Source organism: Peromyscus californicus, unplaced genomic scaffold (assembly GCF_007827085.1).
Source record: "Peromyscus californicus insignis strain IS unplaced genomic scaffold, ASM782708v3 Scaffold_6__1_contigs__length_162567912, whole genome shotgun sequence".
In the NCBI taxonomy this organism is placed as follows: domain Eukaryota; kingdom Metazoa; phylum Chordata; class Mammalia; order Rodentia; family Cricetidae; genus Peromyscus; species Peromyscus californicus.
In genome coordinates, this window is record NW_026294584.1 from 53,705,751 (window position 1) to 53,729,809 (window position 24,059).

The 24,059-nt window shown below is 42.0% G+C and overlaps 2 protein-coding genes across 3 annotated transcripts; one reads left to right on the forward strand and one right to left on the reverse strand.

Moving 5' to 3' along the window:
• The first annotated feature begins 2,709 nt into the window (after positions 1-2,709).
• Positions 2,710-3,654, forward strand: LOC128098340 (olfactory receptor 9A4). Its single transcript, XM_052719329.1, has one exon. The coding sequence runs from the start codon at positions 2,710-2,712 to the stop codon at positions 3,652-3,654; it is 945 nt and encodes a 314-aa protein (XP_052575289.1).
• Positions 3,655-8,244: 4,590 nt separating this feature from the next.
• Clec5a (C-type lectin domain containing 5A) lies at positions 8,245-17,802 on the reverse strand. 2 transcript variants are annotated; one of them, XM_052719983.1, is made up of 7 exons: positions 17,609-17,802; positions 17,100-17,198; positions 16,264-16,338; positions 13,872-13,931; positions 13,085-13,230; positions 10,810-10,916; positions 8,245-9,557 (listed from the first exon to the last, which is right to left on the reverse strand). In XM_052719983.1, the coding sequence occupies exons 2-7, from the start codon at positions 17,176-17,178 to the stop codon at positions 9,443-9,445; spliced, it is 582 nt and encodes a 193-aa protein (XP_052575943.1). In that variant the 5' UTR covers positions 17,179-17,198; positions 17,609-17,802; the 3' UTR covers positions 8,245-9,442. The 2 variants fall into 2 exon arrangements, with proteins under 2 accessions (XP_052575943.1, XP_052575945.1); XM_052719985.1 differs by lacking the exon at positions 16,264-16,338 and having other exon boundaries at positions 17,609-17,799.
• Between the last annotated feature and the right edge of the window lie 6,257 nt (positions 17,803-24,059).

Sequence of the window (24,059 nt, forward strand, 5' to 3'; positions counted from 1 at the left end):
AAATGTACCCAGCATCCCAGCCATCTTTATTTTATATAGTATTTTCTGTCACTTCCAAATTTTGGTTCTTTATGTTTTACTCCTCAATTCAGGCAGGGCAGGGAAGCATAGCAGGTGAAGACTCACAAAAATGCATGGCTGAACTGAGCAGCCTCCATCGGAAAGTGCATGGTGGAGAGACTCAGTGATCTGTGACATTAACAGATTGTGATTCGTAAATAAGGGGCAATTCCTCCCTGTTTGCTTTTTCTTACCATAGTTCACACAACTTTATGTAGAACAGATCTGGTAGGAGGGCACAGAGATCAGCTGGGAAAAGTGGGCTCATAAAAACTTAGAGACACAGAGGCAATTGTGGGCATTTCTTTTCGTGACTTCTGGTTTGATATCCACATTGGGGCCAGTACTGAGAGCACTAGTCTGAGTGTACCTTAGGTTCTGTCGAGCTAAATTCCATCAAGGATAGGCGCAGACCTGTCCTTCACAGTCTGGGTTGTTTGTTCATAACTTAGAACCCGAGAGAAGGTGACCTGGGGATTGAGAAGTTCCTGATGAGCGAAGCTTCAAGTTTGCTGACTAGACAACTTTTCAATGTTCTGAAAGTTGATTAGCCTCCAGAGAGAAGGATAAAAGTTCTGCTCAGCTTTTCTTTGCCAGCATCCCTAGTGAACCTTGGAACTTTTAGAAATTGTTCCTTAGAGGATAGCTAACTATCCTTGGGGGCAGGAGAGAAAGAAGGAAGCAGGGGATATGAGCAAAGTAGACAAACGAACTCTCCTCACCGTTATGATTTCTCGACGATTCCCTAAGCTTCTCTGTGTGGACAGTGTTCTTCATTGTGAGTGGGGTAAGCAGCTGCTGGCTCTGCCTCCTGGCCTTAGGTTTGGACTAGCCCAGAGCTTGCCAGTCTGGGTGATCACCGGAGAGGTGATCAACTTCCTAGTTGAGTCCCCCCTTGTCTGGAGGCATCTTCCAGGAGCTCCTGCGTATGAGATACAGAATGGTAAAGCACCATCATGGAAAAATGGTGAAGTACCATCATGTGTCCTTCTAAGGACACAGACATACTGAAAAGAGACTGGGAAAGGGTGAGCCAAGAGTCACACCTTCCTCCTTAGCAGAGGGCACATCCACCCAGCTCTATGCAGGGCTGTCACAAAGCTCTGCCTTGCTCCCAAATCCTGCCTCTCTCTTCTCCCCATTCTTCTTCTATCTGCCTGCCAGTCTGTAGATCTCTAGGACTGGCCGATCTACAAATCACTCTGTATTCTGCTCAGTCCCCATTTCTCCACCTCTATTCACTGGCAAAATCATTTTTAAAAATCACTGAGTATGTATGTCATCCAACTTTTTGTGTGTGTGGGGTCTGGCAGTATAAGAAAGAGAAAATGAAAGATGAACCATGGAAATATTAATTAAATGTGTGGTTTTGAGGCTACATTAGTAAGCAAGCAAAAGTATGACTTGAGATACCACTAAGAGCAATGATAAGAAAAGTACAGCCCAGTGGAGGGCAGAGAGCTTGAGGTCTCTCTGAATGAAAGGCTGGGAGGAGGAGACATCTGTGCAGAGACCTGAATGAGGTGAGGGAAGGAACTCATGCTGACACATTGGTGTTTTCTTATGCTTTCCTTTTCTCCCAGGACTGTGGAGCAAACAGGCAGTCACAGAAGAGTCAATGTGGCATTTTCCAAGCTGCTTGGTGGGACTGAGAGTGTGGCAGGTTGGATATAGGAGCACAGTGGTCATTTGAGGTCCTGTCTCCCAGGGAAAGCACAGCTTGAGACTCAAGGGATTAGAAGATGCTGTCCTCACTCCACAGCCATTTTCTTGCCTTCTGGTCCCAGGTGGACACTTTGCAGGACAGATGGAAATTGAAGATTAAAGTTTGAGCCCGTCACTCCTTCTGGACTCTTCCTTGCTTGTTTGCAGGCAGCACATTCGCTGAGGTAAGAGGTGAGCATACCGTTCATCCTACCCCACCCCCCAAATGTGGAAGAGAGCAAGCTACTCTGGGAAGCAAGCCCCAGAGTCAGGGGGAGATGCAATTCTTTATTCCCGAAGAGGCCATGTCTTCCGACAGTATCCTGTGTAGATTCCACTTCCCAGCCACACTCTATAACTGAGTCACACGGAAAGGTGAAAACTGTCAAGTGAACAGAATGCAACTGGAGCCTGTGTTTGGAGGACGTAAAGGATACAAGGAGCCCCATCTCTGCGGGATTGGCCAGGAGTACTTAGAATCATTGAAATCCAGTAGGAGTTTGTAGGATGGGGACACTATTGCCAGAGAAGAGGTAGTGTAAATTAGCAGACTGTGGTCAGGCAAGTAGCATGATGGCTGATCACAGCACAATGGAGCAGGATTTCTAGCGCATTGAGAGATAAAGGTACACATTATACCTGGTAAGTACACCTGTTTATGGTGTACATGGTGTGGTATTGATGATTAGCACTCATTCATTTGAACTTGCACACTTCTATTACCTATTCACATGTGTCCACATATATGAATTTGTACATACGTTATCCCTTAAACATTTAACAACAACTTTGGATAGAATCGGTAGCCATCTTGTGGAGTTAAGGAATGCAAGGGAAATGTTTCTTGAACCTGGTAATGTCTTCAATGCTTCTGAGGTGAGAAGTGTTGTCCTCCCTCTCTCTTTTGCTCTCTAGATTTCACAAAGAACAAGGACTAAGAACTAAATGTTGGGGAATTACACTAGTGCCACTGAATTTTATCTTGTTGGCTTCCCGGGCTCTGGAAAGCTCCGCCACATCCTCTTCGCTACCTTCTGCTTCTTCTACTTGGTGTCATTAGTGGGGAACACAGTCATCATTGTGATCGTCTGTGTTGACAAACGGCTGCAGTCCCCCATGTATTTCTTCCTTGTTCACCTCTCCATCCTGGAGATCCTGCTCACAACTGTTATTGTTCCCGCGATGCTTTGGGGACTGCTGCTTCCTGGGATGCAGGCAGTATCGCTGGCTGGATGTGTTGTACAACTCTTTTTGCAACTTGCCCTGGGGACCACGGAATTTTCATTGCTTGGAGCCATGGCTGTGGATCGTTACGTGGCTGTCTGCAACCCTTTGAGGTACAACGTCATCATGAGCAGTCGAACCTGCAACTCTGTGGTAATTGTGTCATGGGTATTTGGGTTCCTTTATCAGATTTGGCCAGTGTATGCCACATTTCACCTTACCTACTGCAAATCAAATGTGGTGGACAATTTCTTCTGTGACCGGGGGCAGTTGCTCAAGTTATCTTGTGATAATACTATTTTCATAGAGTTTATCCTCTTTTTAATGGCTATTTTTGTTCTTTTTGGTTCCTTGATCCCCACAATTGTCTCCTATACCTATATCATCTCCACCATCCTCAAGATCCCCTCAGCCTCTGGCCAGAGGAAAGCCTTCTCCACCTGTGCCTCCCACTTCACCTGTGTCGTGATTGGCTATGGCTGCTGCTTGTTCCTCTACGTGAAACCCAAGCAAACGCAGGCGGCTGATTACAACAGGGTGGTTTCCTTGATGCTTTCCATCGTAACTCCTTTCCTCAACCCTTTCATCTTCACACTCCGCAATGACAAAGTCATAGAAGCCCTTCGGGATGGAGTGAGCCGCTTCTACAAGTTATTCAAGAGCTAGCCTTGCCCTGAGGCGTTTGCATGGCCAAACACACACTAAGATTGCTAGAATAATCTGACCATAACATCTCTGAGCTGCGTCACAATCACTATCCTTATCAAATAATCTTTGTACAGAGACTTTAAGTTGTGGCTACATTTTTATCATATTCTTTTCTTCCCAGATCCTCCCCCTTCCCTACCCTTCCAACTACATGTTCTTTTTCTCTCTTAAATGAAACAAAACAAAAATCTACAAATTAAAAATCCATTAAAAACCACTGAGTCATATTTGTGTTGATCATCTACTCCTGAGCATGGGACCTGCTGTGGAGTGTGGTTGATATACCAAGTGCCACTCCATTGAAGGAAATCAATTTTCCCTCCCCCAGAAACTATCCATTGCAAATAGCTTTTAGGGTAGGAGTGGGAGTTTGTCCTCACTTAACCCTCCTTTGTGCTGGGATTTTTTTTTCCTGGCTTGAATTTGTATAGGTCTTATACATACTGTCACAGTCCCTGAGAGTTCATCTGTGTGTCTGCCCTGTTTTTGATTGGACGTTTTAAAACCATTATCACTGTGTGCAAGGGGGCACAGTAAAGAGACAGTGGACATGACCGCTTCATTATCAGGGGGGAGGTTTTGATTATGAATAAGAGAGAGAAAATATCCAGAGGCATCTTGAAGAGTCAGAGCAGAGAGAAAAGAAAACAGACTAGACATGGCCAGGGCTAGTGAAGCAAGGAGAGCATGATGGAGATGGCAAGAGACAGAGCATAGAGCATAACAAGAGGGAGAACAGAGAGGCCACAAAGAGAGCCAGAGGACAGCCTGAGGTAGAGAATGTTCGGGCTGAACAAACCACATGGATTATGAGGAGGCCGAGTCGCTCATGGGAGGGAGGGCCAGGAGACTAGCGTGGACTTTGAAATGTACAAGTACTTGTGAATAGAGACTGAGGGGGCCTAGAGGCCAGCATGGGCTCTGTATGCAACCACAGGTAGCCATATGTCCCTTCGCCAGAGTTAAAGGGAAATGTCTACTTTTAGGGCATTTGGGAATCAGTTTCACAAGTCCCTGAGGAATGCTGGCTTTTATCTAACCAGAAATCCTCCTGTAGTCCAGTTTGAGCTCATCCCTAGACCTATGGACTACCTGAGACCTAGCAATCACCTCTCTAACTGGTAAACTTTCTTCAGGTGTCAGAGGAAGAGGTGTTCTCTTACATTGTCACCCAGATCCTACTGCTGCCACAAAGGGGTTGTGTGATGGAGCTGTGTTCCAGGATGTAGAATGAGAAGAGAGCTGGGTTTTCTGGCCCTGGACCTAGGGGTGTAGTGCATGGAACAGAAGAGGCAGGCTCTGTTTCTCTCTGGGAGTCTCAGTCTTCAACCTTTTCCAGGTCTCTAATGCCTCCTTCGCTTTTGTTCTGCTTCATTTGTTCATCCTCTCCCATTGCCCTCCTCAGCCATCTCTGTGTTCCTCTTTTGAGTGTTCCAGTTCTACAGTGTACTCCTAGATTCCTATGTTCCCCTCACTACAAACTAACAAACAAAGCAACCAAGTTTCCCATGCGGTCATCCACCTTTCTCCAGACAGTGTTGCTCCCACTCCTTGTTTCCAGCATTGCCCAACTCCCCTCTTTCCTGGCAGCTCTACCCTCTTCCTAATCATTGTTTCCATTTATTTTCGGGGGGAGGGGATTCATGGCTACTTTGTAAAATAATCCAGTGCAGCATTTTTTAAAACTACAAATTGATGCTGTGTGGAATAATCATAGCAAGCTAGATGAACAGTTTTTGTTCCACCCAGTGGAATCTTATGAAGCTGCCAGAACAATGATGTTCTTCCTGCAATGATTAGAAAAGTTATAAGCTACGTATTCTTCAGTGAGAGAACCAGAGTGTACTGAATATAAGTGGCTGGATATTCACAGTTGCTGTGGATGGCATCATAAGGAAGTGATAACTAGTTGTTCTGAAATTATGACAATGAAGTGGGCATGAAGCAGAAGGGAAGACTTGCCACTATGAACCTCTAAATATTCTTTTCATTTCTGCAAACATATACTAATTTACTATACAAAAATAAAATTATTGAATTTCCCTTATTTGTCCTAAAGGATATACTAAGTCACACTCCTGTCCTTAAAATACTCTGCAAGTCTGAGATCTTCTTCATCACACACATATTTGTCCAAATAAGGAGAGATTTGATTAAGTAGTTATGATGTTAAATCATGATATTTTGGAGCTGTTTTGGATGCATACTTGTAATGCTAGCGCTCAGGAGGCAGACGGAAGAGGGCTGACTCGACGCTGGCTTTTCATGGCCATTTCTAGGCTGGCATGAAGTGTGTAGCGAGAGCCTGGCTTAAAACAAAGGAGCTATGGAAGAGGATATGAAAATATTTGTTTTTTCTAATTATAAAGTTCTAATTCTGTTCTTTTCTTTTTTTTGGCTTGAGTGTTGGATAAGTGCTTAATATACATTCACTACTGAAAGTGTAAAATTTAATGCAAAGCCCTGCAGCTTTCATTTCAAATGTCAATTTTAAATATATATAAATTAATTAAAATATATAGATTTGATGTCTCATTAATTTTGGTGTGTGATGCTTTTATTTATATTCAAGTTTTTATATAAAATTTACTAAAAAAATACAAGGAAGTTGTAGCTTATTGGCAGAATGGTAGTCTCATATGTACAAAGCCCTAGGTTTGATCTTTGGAATGGCATAAAAACAGAATCATGAAGGTATTTCTAGATCTTAACTTAAAAGCTGAGTGTTCAACAATATTAAGAGAATAAGATGTGTGTTGATAAGACCATATCCTTTCCTAAAGTCTTTAATTAAAAAGTGTGATATGTACATGAAAGATGTTTTTAATTCTTCATCAGATGATGAAGAATGACAATCAAACACAAATCAAAATCACTATGGAATGTCATTCACATAATGCAAGGTAGATAGACAACAGCATATATGTGAAAGGATGTGAAAGTATTAGAGTCCATATATATTACTGATGGGAAGGTTCAGTGGCTTTTGAAAAAAAATGAAAGTTCTTTAAATGATGTATCATATAACTACATGAACTAGCAGTCACACTTCTAGGTATATAGTTGAGAAATGAATGTTTGTAATAGTTATAACAGTTGACAGATGGAAAAGCTTAACTATCATTCAGTTGATGAAGGAATAAACAAATTTTTCATCCATAGAATGAAATACAGGTTGGGATAGCAAGCTTTGCACCACTGTAACAAACACCTGAGATAAATAATTGATCAAAAGGCTTTGGAGATTTCAGTCCGTAATCAGTTGGTCTCATTGCTATTGGTCCCGTGGAGAGGTCACACATCATGTTAGAAGCATGCAATGGAGGAAAACCACTCCTGGCTTGGGAGCAAAGGGGAGAAAGACAAAAGGCCTGAGGATTGTACACGCCCTGTAGAGGGCACACTCTCAGGAACATGACTACATTCCAGGGGTCTTAAAGGTTCCTGAACCTTTTAAAGGTTCTACCACCTCCCAGTATCACAATCCTGGGGGAATGAACCTTTGACACAGACATATGGGGGGCACTCCAGCTCCAGACTAGAGCGCTGTTACATGTTGAAATACATGGGTGAGTATTGAAAATCTTATTCTAAGTGGAGGAGGCAGTAAGCAAAGGCCATACATTGTATGATTCTATTCATATGAAACCCAGAAGAAGGAACTTTATAGAGACAGGAAGTACGTAAGTGGCTTCAAAGGGCTGAGAGTAATACCAAGATGATGTAGTGATAGCTAGTGTGTATAGGATTTCTTGTTGAGGTGATGGCTGCAAACTACTGCGAATGTATCAAACCTATTGAATTGTACATTTCAAATGGGTCAAATTTCCGACATTACTTACATCCCAATAAAGCTGTAAAAAAGTATATACATACTGCGTCAGATATTAAAAAGTGTGTAAGGGAAAGCATATTAGAAGCAAAGTCAAAACTCCAATCCAAATGGCTTACTAAACCCATTAAAAAAAACCCATATCACTGTTCCCTAATAAAGGCCATATTTATCTACCCTTCATGAGTCCCTTCCCCAGTAATGGAAGCAACATCCACAGAGTCCCTGAATATTCTCTTTCCCACGCCAACCCCTGCCCAAGCTTCTTTAAGAACCTGTGCAGGAGTAACTTCCTGTCTTGCGGGAAATTCAGACTTCAACCACAGAAATCACTAGATGTCCTCATTTCCTGGCCTCACTAGTCTGCAACCATCTGTCATAAGACAGGAAGTGTGGCAATGGAAGTTCCCTTTTCTTAAAAAGGATCAAGATTTCCTTTCTGTTGTCTGAGTTGTGGGGCTGACCTCTGGTTGGAATCCAGTTGCTTCTCCCCACCACAGTCTCAGCGCCCCTCCCCTGCTCTGGGACACCTATGTGTTAAGACTATCAGGGAACTTATAGCTCCTCAGGGTACAAACGTAACTCCATATCCACCAGATTATTTCTGATGGCCTTCTTCAAGCAGATTTTAACAGCTAGTGCATTGTCTCATTAAAATTATAAATCTACCAGCGTACTAGCAACATTGAAACCTAGAAATTAGAAAAACAACAGTATTGTAATAATATAATTTATGGTTTATTTTGACTAGTGGCACACATACAAATCACAGTTAGATACAAATGCTGAGTTAATTTTTGGGTGACTTCAATTCCTCTAGCTTTCTATAGGCTTCTTATTACTCAACCAATGCATCTCTTCTCTCTGATGACTTTAGGTGCGCATGCAGCTGCTATCTTCTTGTGAACACAGAGAACAGTTAAGAAGCCCAAGACTTTATTTCATTCATTCCCTCCTCTCTTTCATTGTGATCAAACACCCTGCTCCATCTCTCACAATTTCCGTTTGTCCCCATTTTGCTCTTTCTTTTCTAATGAAAAAAAGTTATATATGCCACAGTAGAATTTTACGCCAAAACAAGAAAACTTTTAGCTTGAGTGTTTTCTCAGTCACCCTCCTCTCCCTGTCTCTCCTGCACACCACTCCCTTTTCTTTCCTCCTCTCCCCTCCTTTCTGCTCTCCTCTTCTCTCCTCCTTTCTTCTCCTTTCCTCCCTCCTTCTTTTCTCTTCCTCTCCCTTTCCTTCCCCTCCTCTTTTCTCTGTCCTATACAAACCCTTCTGCATTCCCACAATGTTCTCTCAGCTCCACGTTGAGCTGTAGAGGTCCTCCCAAGAGCCTTGCTCTCAGTTCAGACTGAGGAAGGCCTCTTCTTCCTTAGCTTCTAGGGAGGAATCTGGGAATGGAAGCCTTTGGGGAATAGGGGAGGTCATGAAGCTGAGTTTATCTTCTGCCCATGCCACCTTCTAACAGTGCTCACCTCTATTCCATTGGCAGCTTCTTCTCAATAACATGGGCATGTACTCTAAGGATGAAATAGATCCTGTCTTCAAGCAAAAGCCCATTGATCAGTCAAAATGCTCAACTCTACAAGAATAGATTTCATTTCCATATCGATTTCATCTCCAGAAAACTGGCCCTTTCTACCGGAGAGCACTAGAATCCAGTCCCCTCTCACAGGAAGTGTGGTCTTGGGGAATGCCTGGAGTAGGACAGGAATTTTCCTGTTGGGTGAAGATGTTTGTGAAAGGGAATAACATATTGACCCTAAGGATTTACTGGGAAGCTCCACAGCAACCTGTGGAAGAGGGGCACAGTCTTTGATGTTCCATATTTTCTGAACTAGTTTCAGTTGCAACTAATTTCTTTTGTTGGCTCTGTAGATATATATTTGCTCTTGTTGTGGAGACCCATGATCATTTGGGAGTCTTCTCGCAGATCCAGCGATAGCTGATGTCACATGATGCAGCATCAAATGTCTTTGTCAGGCCTATAGTGACACAGTCGAAGTTCTGATTCTCATTTGTCACACTAAATGAAGAGAGAAAGCATGGTTAAGGCTCCTTGGTTCAGTTTTGTCTTGGGCTGTTAGTGAGGTGAGGGTTGCATGGGAGCTGTGCATGGAAGAGATGCAGCCTCATGCAACTACACACCCTCCTCTTCTGCACTGGGCCTTTCTTCCCAGGGTAGACCATTTCTTCTCAATACATCTTCTCCAGTCCAGCCCTATACCCACTGCTTCCTCTCAACACTCCTGTGAACACTCACAGATTCCAAGAATCTAGGTCTAACTTGTTCATTTACAGTTGGAAATATTTCCAACCTTTGAGGGCACTGTCAACACCCCCTCCCCAATCATATTTCAGTATTGCTTGCATGTTTATAACAGGAAGGCCCAAGGAAGGTGGAAAGAGATTTTGCATCCTTTACTGAATGCAAACTGGATCTTGGAAAACTTGGTGGAGGCAAGCTGTTGGCCTTCTCCTACTTCCTTCCTGCCATTCAGGTCCTGTTGGTCTGACTGTGGAGTCTCATTTCATGAAAAAGGTGCATGAGATTTGGGCTCAAGGGGCTGTGGAATCAAACTGTAGCTCTACCCTATTGCTATGTGAAATTCAATACATTTCGAACCATGGGAGTAATAAAAGCTTTCTTTATGGCATCCTAGTGACTACAGAGAAATAATCCATGCATGCGCTTAGCACAGCATAGTGCCTGCTGTTGAAGAGGCAGTGAGCACATTTTAATTTTCTCCCCTCTGTAAAGATATCCAGTTGCAGGCTGGGGACCGGGCTGGCTCCTTGCCTGACTCAGCATCTACATACGAAAACTGGAAACATTCCAGCTTCCTCCAAAGGTTGACTACATGGAATGATGCCCTGAAGATAGCTCTTGAGAGTTACATTTCAACTTTAAGGTATAGATAGGATACAGGTATAGAATAAACTTCTTTTAAATAAAGCAGCTGTATCTGGGGAAATGATACCACATGTAGTTTAATGACCTATGAAATATCATATGAGGTACAGCAGCAGCTATATGTGGGGGTCGGTTTGAAGAAGATAATTTATTATATGAATAATATTCTCTCTTCTACTTTTATATTATGTAAAATATTGGATATTTTCTATAATAAAAAGGTTAAATAAGGCAAGAAATGGTTTGGAAGCAACTAGAAAAGCAGAACAGAGTCCAGTCTACGCCTTTGAGCTGTCTCGGTGTGGCTCTCAGGTTTAGTCTTCTCATGCAAAAACCCCTGGGGAAAGGTAGGGTGTTCACGTACTTGCCACTGAAGGCAGAGTTGTTGATCCAGCGCCACTTTCTTTCTCCAGGCTGACGTCTCAAACCAACAAAGTACTTCTCGGCACCAGCTATGTCCTGAAGATACTTCTAGAAGTTAAAAAAGAAGCAGCTCGTCAGTGAGTTCTTCAGTGCTGAGCTGGTGGTCCACAGTTGGTTGGCCTGGTTCTGGGAACTAGGAAGGCCCCCCGGGGATTAGACAGTGGTGCCACTGGCACTTGCCATTAATCCTAGAGAAGTTCTGAAACTTGGTCAGAAGAAAGATAACCTGGATAGCTGGGCCAAACACAGACTGTTTGGCCTCTGGTGCAGAAGATCTAATGTAGATGATGAAGAATTTACATTACTGATAGACGCCCTGGTGATGTCAGTATTGCCCTTCTGGGCCAACCCAGAAGGAACGGGGAAGAAGGATGCCACAGTCAAAAAACGGTCATTTCATATACACATTTTATAACTGGCATGCCTCTGTTTGTAGGAATTTCATCATTCCAGAAAATATCATGTTCCCAAATAAGTTTAATCCAGTGGAAAAATATGGTCAGAGTTATCAGCAAACCATTGATGCCGTGGTCTTTCCCTGTGGTCAATATGCAGTGGAAGCAGGGGAGAGTAATGTGGTGAAAACTGGACGCACCAAAACTTAAATGGTGACTAGAGGAAATGGAGGGATCAATTTCTTCTCATTCTCCTCTTCTCTTCACCCTGTTTTCTTTCCCCATCCGCTGCCTTTCCTTTGCTTCTGATTATCGACCTGAAAACATCTTGCTTTTCCACTTGGGTACTTTACCCCAGAGAATTTGGGAGATCCTGATCTCTGACCTTGATTATCGATTCAGGGATGGCCCTCTAGAAAATTCTGCCCCATCACATGATGATTTTTGGGAGGAAAGGATGGGAGAGGAAAACTTGAGTATTATACAGCATAGTGCCCAGTATCCAACCAATGCTAAGATTTGAAGGAGAGGCAACTATAAATAAAATAAGTATTATTTTATTATATATATATATTATTTTATACAATAATAAAATTGATGAATTTAATGTTTTCTTGTTTAAGTATATGATCTTAGTCAAATAACTTTTATTTTGACTGAGGAGATGTGTCAGTTTGTGAAGCATTTGCTGTGTAAGTGTGGCTATTTGAGATCAGATCCCCAGAACCCATGAGAAAGCCTGATGTTGTAGGGATCATCTGGATTCCCAGCGCTCCTATGGCAAGAGGAGAGGCAGAAACAGGAAGAGCCCCAGAAGACTGGGGGAGGGGCGCAGCTAACCTACTGTGATGTGGTGAAGGCACCTGGTGTCAAACAAAGTGGAAGGAACTTATTGTTCTCTGACTTTTACATGCCTGTTGTGGCACATGTGTGCCCACATAAACACACACACACACACACACCACACACACACACACATACAAAACATTACTTTTCTTTGTTCTTATTTCCTCATTGCAAGTGCATAAAATATGCATAATAATATGTCTCATGGCAGTCACACGGTAAAGGGATACAGTAAACAAAGCCGTGACATAGTGTTAGTCTACTCTCATTATCACAAAGATAAAGTGCAAACTCTGTTATCTGGTTCTCTGTTTTTCACATTACTAATCACGTTAACGTATCTTTTTTCTTATGCATACTGAGATGATACATTAATATCTTAAGTAATTCATATCTTCCTCCTTCACTGTATACATTAACATCTCACCAAGTATTCTGCAATATTTCAGTAATTTAAATTACCATATTTAGCATTCATTCATCCACTCACTTTTGTGTCTGTGTGTTTTTGTGATTTTATGTGTATGTATGTGTATGAGCATACATGTGGCACTTTTGGAGTTAGAGGGCAACTTGTGGGAGTTTCTGGGACCATGTGGGTCCCAGGGATTGAACTCAGGTCATCATGCTTTGCAGCAAGTGACATTACCCACTGAGCCTTCTTCCTAGTCCTTAAGCTACTTCTACATGCATTAGGTCTTTGGTCAGTCCTTGCACTTTAAATGTCCTGGTCTGTCTTTAAGATACAAGCCTGATGCTGTAGTTTTTGGGGGAAGACAACAGAATCTGGTTTTCTAGTTTGGATAAAAATGAAGAGCCTCCCAGTCTCAGGTTTAGAACAAGGACTGTAAACTCCCCAGCTAGGCATGTCTCTATTCATCATCATCCTACCCCAGTCACCACATTTTCCCATAGACTCTACCAACTGCAGCTGCCGTAGGGCAGACTATCTTATCACACCATCCCAATGCTTACCAGTATCTCTGGTGTGTTGACAATTGCCAGTGTGGATCCTTTTGATGCACAGTCATCCCTGCTGTTTTCCCAAGATGATTCAGAGGTGGAGAAGAAGAAGCATCTCCCTTGATGAAAATCCCAGTCTTTGGGACAGATTGGCGAGACTGGGGGTGGGGTGGGGAGGGAAGGAGCAGAGACAGAGACAGAATGAATATATGTGATTAGTGTTCTGGAGTGGGGACCTTGGAACCGACTCATAAAATGATGGGACATACATTTCTTTGTGACTACTGATATAAATTCTTCCCAATTCAAGTAGAAATTCCATCACTCTAGTCTGTTTTCCTGCCCCTAATATAAAGGGAATGAACGTAAAGCTCTTCATGGTCCCTTTGAGCCAAAGTCCCACAAGAAAGGGGACAATGGGAAAAGTCTTTAAGCATCCAGTTTGTGTAACCCAGGCTGGCCTCGAACTTGTGATCCTCTTGCCTCTGCCTCCTTCAGCAAATCCTATCAGTGTGAGCCACTACTGAGTTCCAGGACACAAGGGCTATACAGAGAAATCCTGTCTTGAAAAACAAAAACAAAAATACCCCCAGCCACCAAAAAACAAAAAAACCCCAAAACCAAAAAAAACAAAACCCAAAATCAAAAAACCGAAAAACAAACCACCACTACCACCACCAAAAAACCAAAACCAAACCAAACCAAACCAAACCAAACCAAAACAACAACAACAACAACAAAAAGAATCCAGCTTGTGAGTACTGAGGGGGTGGGGGAAAGCAGGGACCATGCACTGTACCTGTCTCATAGCTCCTTGTAGGCATGACGCTTTCATTATTTCCCCCAAAGATTTGTGAGACTGAAATGAAAAGAAAGCCTGATGGTTACTAGTCAATGAACACAACAGTCATTAGTATGTGGGCTGTTGAGCTCTGACTCTGTGTTTCTAAGCATCCCTGATGTTCTAGATTATTTGGAGGTGGAAAGAAAAACCATCTTCCTTGAGGAAGTGCTCAGTGTTTGGGGAAGGCTGAAGAGGAGGGAGGGGAGGGTGTGGAAAGGAAGGAAGGAAGAAGGGAGGGAAGCAGGGCCTGAAAGATGCTATGGAGATGACAAGGGCCTTGGCCACTCTGAACTAGAATCATCAGAAATTGTCTTTCTTTGAAGCTTCCATCTAACTATTGCCATGATCTATTATGCTTGGTACTCAAGTCCTACTTTATACCCTACTTCTTCCTATTATGGTAGTAGATGTGAAATGCTTAGGAGAGCAAAACCAAACAAAACAAGAACAAGAGGTGGGGCTAGGGGAGGTTGGTGTCCCAGGGAGGCTCTTACTCCTTATATACACGTTTGACATGGTTATCCCCAGAGAGCTCTTTGAAGTACCTTTTCTCCAGCTCCACACAGTGTTTTTGCTATTCTCTTTATTTCTGGTGTCCAAACCCTCTATAAGAAGCTATAACCCCAGGCAGCTTTTAGATGCTTTTCTCATTAGGATTTCCTCAGCTCGAAGGATTGTAACTGAGTACAACAAGATCCAGGATTCAGGGAGTTACAGCAGATAAGGAGGTAGGTAACGTTTTAGAGATTCCTCTAAGCATAGACGTTTACTTTTTAAAATATAAAATATGGGGATTGATGGGCCCCTAAGAGGATCATTTTTTCCTGGGAACATTGACTGAGCAGACGGCTACAATGGCTCCCTAGGCTACTGAAATCTCCCTTCAGGGCCCTGGTTATTTATTGGTTATGGTTGAAACTATCATTTACCCAGCTACGAATTGTTACTTAAAATAATATTGATGAAACAGACATAAGCATTCACCTTTTAATACATTCCCTAGTTCAGAGACTTCATAATATTAGAATAGACTGTTTTATGCTAATTAGAAATGACTTTATTTGGTCCTAAAGACATCAATAGTAACCCATATCTTAAGAGGCAGTGAGAGAGTTCTTGCAGGAAGCTACAAGAAGAGTGGGCTTGGAGCCAGAGCGGTGGCACAGTCCCCAGCACCTACAAGTTGGCACACACCACCTGTCACTCCAGTTCCAGGGGCATCCATAGGCACTGCATGCACATGGTGTACCTACATACACGAGGGCAAAAACATTCATACTCATAAAAATAAATCAGTCTTAAAAAAGAGAGGTGGGATTGGAAGCTTCATGTCCTCCGTGGATGAAACATCTGGAACTGGGCTTTCTGTTTCATCCGCGAGGCTCGATCATTTACCTGTGTTAGTCTTCTTCTGTCGTTGCTCTGGCATGATGTTTGGCACACAAAAAGATGCCTAGTCTTTGTGGAACATGAATTCTTTCGTGTGTGTGTGTGTGTGTGTGTGTGTGTGTGTGTGTGTGTGTGTGTGTGTGTGTTTGTGTTGTATGTTCATGTTTGTGTGGGTACATGTACATGTGTGTGAGTGTGTATGCATTTGTGTGTGCATGTGTGAGGAGGCTAGAGGTTGACATTGGGTGCCTTCTTCAAACATTGTCCACCTCACTTATTAAGACAGGATCTCTTTCTGAACCTGGAGTTTATTAGTTCAGCTAGGCTGACTGGCCAATGAGCACCAGGGATCCACCCATCTCTGCCTCCATCCACCAGACCTGGGGTTACAGACGTAACTGTAACCCTTGGCTTTCAATGTGTGCTGGAGATCCAAGCTCAGGCATGCATACTTGCGGGGCAGATACTTTACCAACTGAACCATCTCCTGATGCTAGAATTTGATTTCTTTTCTTTCTTTTGGTTTTTCAAGACAGGGTTTCTCTGTGTAGGTCTGGCTGTCTTGGAACTCACTCTGTAGACCAGGCTGGTCTAGAACTCAGAGGTCTGCCTGCCTCTGCCTCCTGAGTGCTGGTATTAAAGGTATACATCACCATACCTATCTAGAATTTGGTTTCTTTATAACCATTTTTGTAAGAATCTATGAAACACATTATAGTAGTTCCAGGAGGAGAACTGAGGATCATACATTTCATGCAGAGGCTGGAGGTGTAGCTCGCTGCTTTTCCTGAGCAAGGTCTTGGGGTTAATCCCTAGTACTGGTAGGGGAGAAAAATCACTATCAATGAGTTTGCTGTTCACTTTCACACTTGCAAAGGAGAAAAGGACCTTCATGGAGCATTTGCCCGCAAGTTTCTTAGGGACTGTTAGTAGCCAGCTTGGTGGTTAGGGAGATTACCATTCTGCACATTAGTGGTTCCGTAGCTCTCCGTGGGGATGATGTCATCATTACTTTTGTCAAAAACCTGTGGGACTGCAAAGAAAATCAGCTAGTGCCTCAGCCTCCATGTGGCTACAAATGGAGGCAGCCAGTGAGCCACAGGAGATGCCAGGGAACTGTGACCACAGCAGGAAGTACTGAGCCTTTGCCTCATAGAGGATAATATACACTTTATTAGAATTTATAATGTATATATTTTCGTTGGTCTTCACTTATCTACTCATGTATCTTCTCTGCTCTCAGAATGTTAAAATTGGGTCACAAGGGAAATACCTCTTACCCAACTCCAGCAATTTACTCATGTTTCCTTCCTCCTTTATTTTTCTTACTGGCTTCTGAGCAAGATCTTTGGCTTTGAAGCTTCTCTTACTAATGAATTTATTGAGAAGAATTTGTGTATGCACGTGTGGGCATGTGTGCATGCATGTGCGATGCGTACACCCACACACCCACACCCCTCAGTTAAATCTTGATCCTATAGTTTGCTCTCCACACAGCCTTATTGGGTTGAACTGGAGCAGTTTATATTTTTTTTAATTATAGCAACAATAAAAAGGCATACTAAATATTCTAGTTCAGATTATCCAAAAGCTTCATGTAAGGGCTCTACCTTTTTTAATAGTCATTGTGTATCTCCATTGTAGACCACTAAACCACCCTGGCCCCCTGTGTCTGACAGAGTGTAGAAGGACACTGTGGAAGAACTTGGGCGCTGAAACTTTATACTCAACCTGGCATTCTGAGTAGAGGAATAAAATAAGGATACTGGGGAGAAGGCTTGCACATATACTCACAATACAGCAGAAATAAGGTCATTCCAACAACTTTGATAACTACTATAATAAGCCCTGAGATGATCATGTTCCAGTTCATGATGATGGGGATTCAGGGACCTGTGAGGATCAGAGCAACATCATCAGTATCCTGTGGATGAAGCTGCTTTCTCCATGACTTAGCCTTGTCCCTTGCTAAGAGTACCCAAGGGAAGACTCGAAGACAGGCATTCTAGGGAATGGAGGAGACCCAGACATGTCCAGAACACTGATAAGGAACTTGACATGCTGTCTCTCCTTCATGTATACTTTAGCATTAGGTCTGAACCTCGTCTCCATGTGTGGTTTCATAAACCATGTCTGATACATAAATCTCCTGTAATTCAACAGTGCTTAGTCTTAAAATGACCCTTGCTCACAAGCTTAGAAGCCTTAGTCTCATAGAAGCCTTAGTCTCCCATGTGTCAGGGATATGTGACAGATGAATGGAAGACAGACAGACAGACAGACAGACAGACAGACAGACTTACCTGAGGTCTCTCTGGAAGTCTGGGCTGGCATACAGATAGGAGTCTTTTCAGTAGGCTGATGACTGTGCGGTGAGCAGAGTTCCTTGTCTCCTGAACATATGCTCCTGCTCAGGCAATGGGTATCGTCCTTGTTCACAACCTCACTGTGCTAGCAGCATCTTCAAACAAACACTTCTTCCTGTTCAGTGCTCTTGGCAAAGGAGCAGGCAGGGCAAAAAGAGGAAGGGAACCTCTAACTCTGCAGGCGGAAGGTTCCTGTCAGGGAAACATTTCTAGAAGGATGTGGAAAACCACCCGCCTCAGCACAGACTCCCCCTTCATCTGTTAACTTTCTATTGCTCTTAGGACGAGGCTTGGCTTCTTAATGCAATATATAATTCTTGCATAATCTTTTTTCCATGGATGTTAAGTGTTTAGTCATGTGCTAAATATTCTCTTAGCACCTGGGATATATGTGGTGATTTTGTGCCTCTCGTCGGCACCAAATCTGCCCTAGTCTTATCTGCCAGACATATTACTGAACTGAGATTTTTTTTTAAATGAATTTTGTCTTTGATCTCATTTTCTCATCACATGGTCACATGACACACTATTATTGACCACATAACCACATAGCACTGATAGTATCACCTGTTCTCTCTATCTCAGATACACAATAGACATCTCTATGTTCTCATTGACTAGACAGTTCTGATGCATCCTTTAGACATCACTTCTTTTGCCAATCCTCCACTCATATGTCCCATTTGGGTTTAGGTATCCCTTTCCTAGTACCATGATACTGGGTACCTGTTCCTTGGGAGCAATTGTGGGATGATTATCTACTTTCTTTCTGTACTCTGAAGCTATGAAGGCTGAAACTATTTATTCTTTCACTACTGTGGCCCTGGAACAAACTTGGCACTTGGAGCACTGTACTTGAAACATGATACCTGGCGTCTAGGCTTGTAGTTCAAACCTTTACTTGTGGACCTATCACCAGACCTACAAAATACATATTTCTGATCAATTAATTTTTGTGTGACACTGCTTATAGAAATTGATAAGTTGGTTGTCATTGTTTTCAAAGATATCATAGGTGTGAGACCATTTCCAAAGATACAAATTCCTGACTGAAATCCTAACTCAAACAGCCAGCCTGGACTGCAGACCGTAATGACAGTATTTCAAAAGATAACTCATCATTCCCTTGTTTGTAAACAAAATTAACTTCTATTATTAATGGTTTGTTGTTTTAATATAAATTGCCACTTAGTTTATATAGCAACTTAGAGTTCATAGAAAAACCCCAGTTCTTAATAAGTAGAAGTACTCTCTAATAGAATACTGTGATATACTCAAAGTGATGTGCTAGAGAATGGAAGTGAGGGGAAGCTGTGGGGCCTGGACAGGGGTGGTTCAAGGCCTGTGCAAGGCTCTCGGGTCCTGAAGCCTACCATGGAAGCACACTTGACTCCCACTTAACTCTAGTGACTCATTGAAAAACTGGAAGTTCTATTGCAGAGGGGTCATTCTAATTGGATGCTGAAGACACTACCTCATTTATGTCAAGATGTGTCATTTCCAGACTGACGTAGCATGGTACTCAGAAGACAGACTTCCTATGCATATGTCTTTAACCAAAACTAGAAATAGTCACTAAAAAACAACCCCCATCTTTCTTCCTTGAGTCTTGTAAGATCTGACCCTTCTGGTGTCTACCAGTAGCCATCACAGGTGTGAATATGGGTAAAGCTTTTCATATCTCACTTAAAGTTTTAACAAAAAGGAGGCTGGATGTGGTGGTTACACCTTTAATCTCAGCACTCAGGAGGCAGAGGCAGGCAGATCTCTGGGTTTGAGGCTAGCCTGGTCTATAGAGTGAGTTTCAGGATAGCCAGGGCTATACAGAGAACCTCTACCCAAAAAAGCTTAATAAAAATAAAAGAAAATCAATGAGTATGTTAATGTAACGCATAATAAATTAAGCATTAAAAAAGAAAGATCCAGTTTCCATCTATGAGTCAAAAGTTTTATGACATGGGAAATATTAGACCACATCTATGGTTTTTAAAAGATGTCAGAGAACATTGACTCTGTAAAAGGAAATTGCCATTAAATAGTCAAGAGTCACTAGGAGGTATAATTGGTGATGTAAACAAAACAAAACAACAGTAGGATGAAGGACTCTGAATAGTACGTTAGATACCACAGGAAAAGTGAGAAAATCAGAAGATATGACTGAGATAGCAATTCAGAAGTCAGAGTAAAAGGGAAAACGACAATTAGAGAAGAAATATAGAGATGTTAATATTGGATCCAACAAAATGGCATGTTTCCCAAAAGATGTTTATGGAGTGCAGGAAAAAATACATCATTTCAATAAAGACAAAATGTGAACATCTATTCTAGCTTGATACACAGTTACTGAAGATATGTAATATGGCTGAGACCTTAGCAGACAAAAATTAGCTAAAGATATAAGTAATGTAAATAATAACTGTGGGTAGTTAGTGATAATGATTTGTAGTATTTATAAAAACATTTGTACTATGAATTAGCCTATGATGTATAAAATATCAAGACATGACTTATTTTCATGTGCTATAAAAAGCCTTGCTATTTTATTGTGGAAATTCAAATTGGTAAGCATGATTCGATAGAAGCTCTCTGTGAAACATCTTACAGTCATGCTCGACAGTGACCTAAAACCACTGCGGCTGCCTTTCCCAATGATGAAGAACGGAAATCTCTTTATTGCATCATTTATCAGGAAATACATTGTGCTACCATGTTCATGAATGTGGTAACTAAGGCTGGGTGCTATGCAGGCTTTGCATGATGAATTGAATTTATGGCACAAAATTTTTAATCAACATTAGAATGAACAAGGAGTGTGTGTGTGTGTGTGTGTGTGTGTGTGTGTGTGTGTGTGTGTGTGCATGCACACATAGATTGAGGTTTACCATATTCATTGACTCTAAGATTCACTCAGTATGTCTTCTATCCAATGGTAAGAAGGCATTGCAAATGTTATAATTAGGATATGGAATATTTTCACCAGTGCCTTATGAATGGAGGCTTGGTGCCTGATGTAAACAGTATTCAGAAGAAGGGCTTCTGAGAAGTGACTGTCAGGACCATGAGGGCTCTGCCTTCATCAATGACTTAATCCATCAAAGGATCATTTAAATTTTGAAGCGACAGTAGGTAGATTGTGGGACAGTGAAAGGTGAGCTTAGTTGAGAGAACTAGGTCAATGGGAGGTGGGGAGGGTGCCCTTAAAGGTAGTTTCCTGTCTTGGCCCTCCGTTTTCTGTCTTTTTTATACTTGTGGCCATCATAAGGTGAGCAATTCTGCTCCCATACACCCCTTTATCCTGATGCCATGGCCCCCAAACAATGGAGCCATCCAACCATGGACTGCATCCTCTGACACCAGCAGCCAAAACACATCCTTCCTCCTTTAAGTTGTTTACACCACGTATTTTATCACAGCAATAAGTCTGATACACTAATACAATACACTACACTAATACACTGCTCTATGGTCACCTAGAACCACCTCTCCCAACTTCATATTCTAAAAATCACGGGTGCTTAAGGTCCTTATGCAAGATACACTTTTTGCAAATAACCTATGCAGTCCTCTCATAGACTTCAATAATTTTTAGATTTCTACAGATGTAATTTTAAAAGTATGTTTGCTTGATAGTTGAATTCATAAATGAAAAACTCATTTGTTTAGATGGCTGACTATTCATTATATTTTAAATTTTATTCCTTAGTAATATGTAATATAATGAGGAATTATTCCATTGATACCATCTTAGATCCTGTGAAATATAATAATAAAGAATACCACAGGGGCTGGAGAGATGGCTTAGTGATTAAGAGCACTGCCTGCTCTTCCAGAAGATGCTGGCTTAATTCCCAGCACCCTCATGGCAGCTCACAGCTGTCTGTAACTCCAGCTCTAGGGGATCTGACACCCTCACACAGACACACATGCAGGTGAGACATGAATGTACATAAAGTAAAATAGATAAGAAAGAGTACCATAAATTAAAGCCATCACCATTTTAAACTTTATGAAACATGTTAAATCTATATACATATTACTGACCAAACTTGACACAAGAAACAGAAGAAGACCTGAAATACCCTTAAAAATTTGTCCTAAGATTTTTGGAAAAATTGTTAGGTGTAAGTTGCAAGAAAGTGAGTTCTGTAAGTAGCAATTTGTATGCGAAGCTTAAGTTTGAAATCCCATTAGAATTTCTTATTTTACACATATTGACGGGGGTACTTGTCATACTTACAGTTGATACCAGCCTGGAGTGATCTGGGAAAAAAGAACCTCAGTTGAGGAGCTGCCTCTATCAGACTGGACCGGCACAATTCTGTGCGGGGGGGGGGGGGGGGGGGGGATATTTTCTTCTTTTTTTTTCTTTGTCTTTCCACTTTCCTTTGATTCAGTTTCTCTTTTGTATGCCAAACTGATCATTTTGAAGCAACCTATTTTTTAACATGACAAAATAAAATTTAATAAAGTAAAACAAAAACCATCCCATTGAAATTGTATGAGGCAAACCAACAGAAGGAAAAGGACCCCAAGAGAAGGCACAAGAACCAGAGACCCAGTCATTCGCACACTCAGGAGCCTGTAAAAATACTGAACTGAAGCTATGGTATATAGAGAGAGGACCTGGTGCAGACCCATGCAGTCCCTGTGCTTGCTGTTCAGTCTCTGTGAGTTCATATGAGCTTTGCACAGTTGATTTAGAGAGCCTTGTTCTCCTGGTGTCCTCCGTCCTCTCTAGCTCTTACATTCTTTCTGCCTCCTCTTCTGTGATTCCACATTTGAGGGAAATCATATAATATTTAATTTCTTGTTCCTAAATTATTTTATTTGGCTTAATATCTTCCAGATTTATCCATGTTGTAACACGAAGTTTTTCTGTGTCCTGCCCGGGCTCTGTGGTCAGGATGAATCTCTCCCACTTGCGTCCTGCAGCCATTTGGTCCCAAATAAACACACAGAGGTTTATATTATTTTCAAACTGTATGGCCTAATGGCTCAGGCTTCTCTTTAGCTAGCTCTCACATCTTAAATTAACCCATTTCTATAAATCTATACTTCACCATGCCTTGCGGCTTACCTGTACTTTATATCTTGCTTCTCCTGGGGGTGGCTAGCAGCATCTGCCCCACTCTCCTTTTTCTCTCGCAATCTCTCTTGGAGTTTCCCCACCTGGCTCCATCCTGCCCTGCCATAGGCCAATGGAGCTTTATTTATCAACCAATCAGAGCAACACATATTCGCAGCATACAGAAAGACCATCCCACAGCACCACGTTGTAATGGGATTTCGTTTTCCACAATAGCTGAATACTATTGTATTGTTTGTACTCTTTAAAAACACATCACCTTCTCAGGCAGTATTTCAGAGAGTTACTAAATAAACCTTATTTAAGTCTGATCATAGACACATTGAGTGACACATGCCTTGCAAACAAAATAGATCAAAGAGATTAAAACATACTCTGAAGAGATTCTATCAATAACCCACTCCCTCGACCTTCTGTGGTTATTTGGTTGTTCATCTTTTTGTTATTGTTTTTACTGAGGTTAATCCTCCATTATTTAGATTTTCCCTTAACTCTGAGTTAGGTCGTTCTAATTCTTAAATAGTGCTTGTTTTCTTACTCCACAATGGGCTTACATGTTTATTCCTTCCTCATTTGTCTGTCCATGGGCTTGACTGTCCCACTCAAATGGTTTTGTACCACTTACTATATCATAGGTTGTTGACAGCAAGTGTTAGAGCTTCAAGAAAATTTAAGGGACAGGGAAGTACTGGTTCATGATGTGTGAGTGGCCACAGATGTCGATCAGAGCGGATGAAGAAGCAGCTGGGATTGTGCCTCATCTAACATGCTCTGGGTTCAATCTTGAACCACCACAAAAGAAAAAAGAGAGACAATGCAAACCAAGTTGGGTGAGGATGTACCTGGAGATGTGGCTCTGTGGTAGGTCACATGGCTAAGCATGTGTGAAGCTCAAGGGTCAGTCTTCAGCACCATAGCAAAACAAAACGGAACAACACAACAAACGGCCAAACCAAATGGGTTAACATGTAGTGGGCCTCTGGAGAATCAGGAGGCAAATGAAACTTTGCCTCTCGTCTCTGCTCATTCTCATGTGTGCTAAGCATCATGGCAGGGAACATGGCCATAAGACTCTGAGGAATTTCGTGATTACAACTTTTTCTCAGATTAAGTGAGACAGGACTCAGGGATGGACATCTATGGGTCTGGAATGAGCTATTAAGTATGGTAAAGGGCAGGATCTTAGAAAACATCTTGATGGTAAATAAGGACAAATAACTACCACTAGGTAGGACGTACGGGGAAGGGAAAAAAGAAAACAAGGAAAAGAAAAAGCACACATTCCAATCCAACCATCCTTGC

Bases quoted from the DNA above. Each gene is read 5' to 3' on its own strand.
- LOC128098340 (XM_052719329.1), top strand. From the start codon at position 2,710: ATGTTGGGGAATTACACTAGTGCCACTGAATTTTATCTTGTTGGCTTC.
- Clec5a (XM_052719983.1), bottom strand. From the start codon at position 17,178: ATGAACTGGAACATGATCATCTCAGGGCTTATTATAGTAGTTATCAAA. The intron at 13,932-16,263 runs GTAATCTCCCTA...TTTTCATTTCAG, and splicing joins AACCACTAATGTGCAGAATG to TCTCACAAATCTTTGGGGGA. The intron at 13,231-13,871 runs GTACAGTGCATG...CCCCACCCCCAG, and splicing joins TACAAGGAGCTATGAGACAG to TCTCGCCAATCTGTCCCAAA.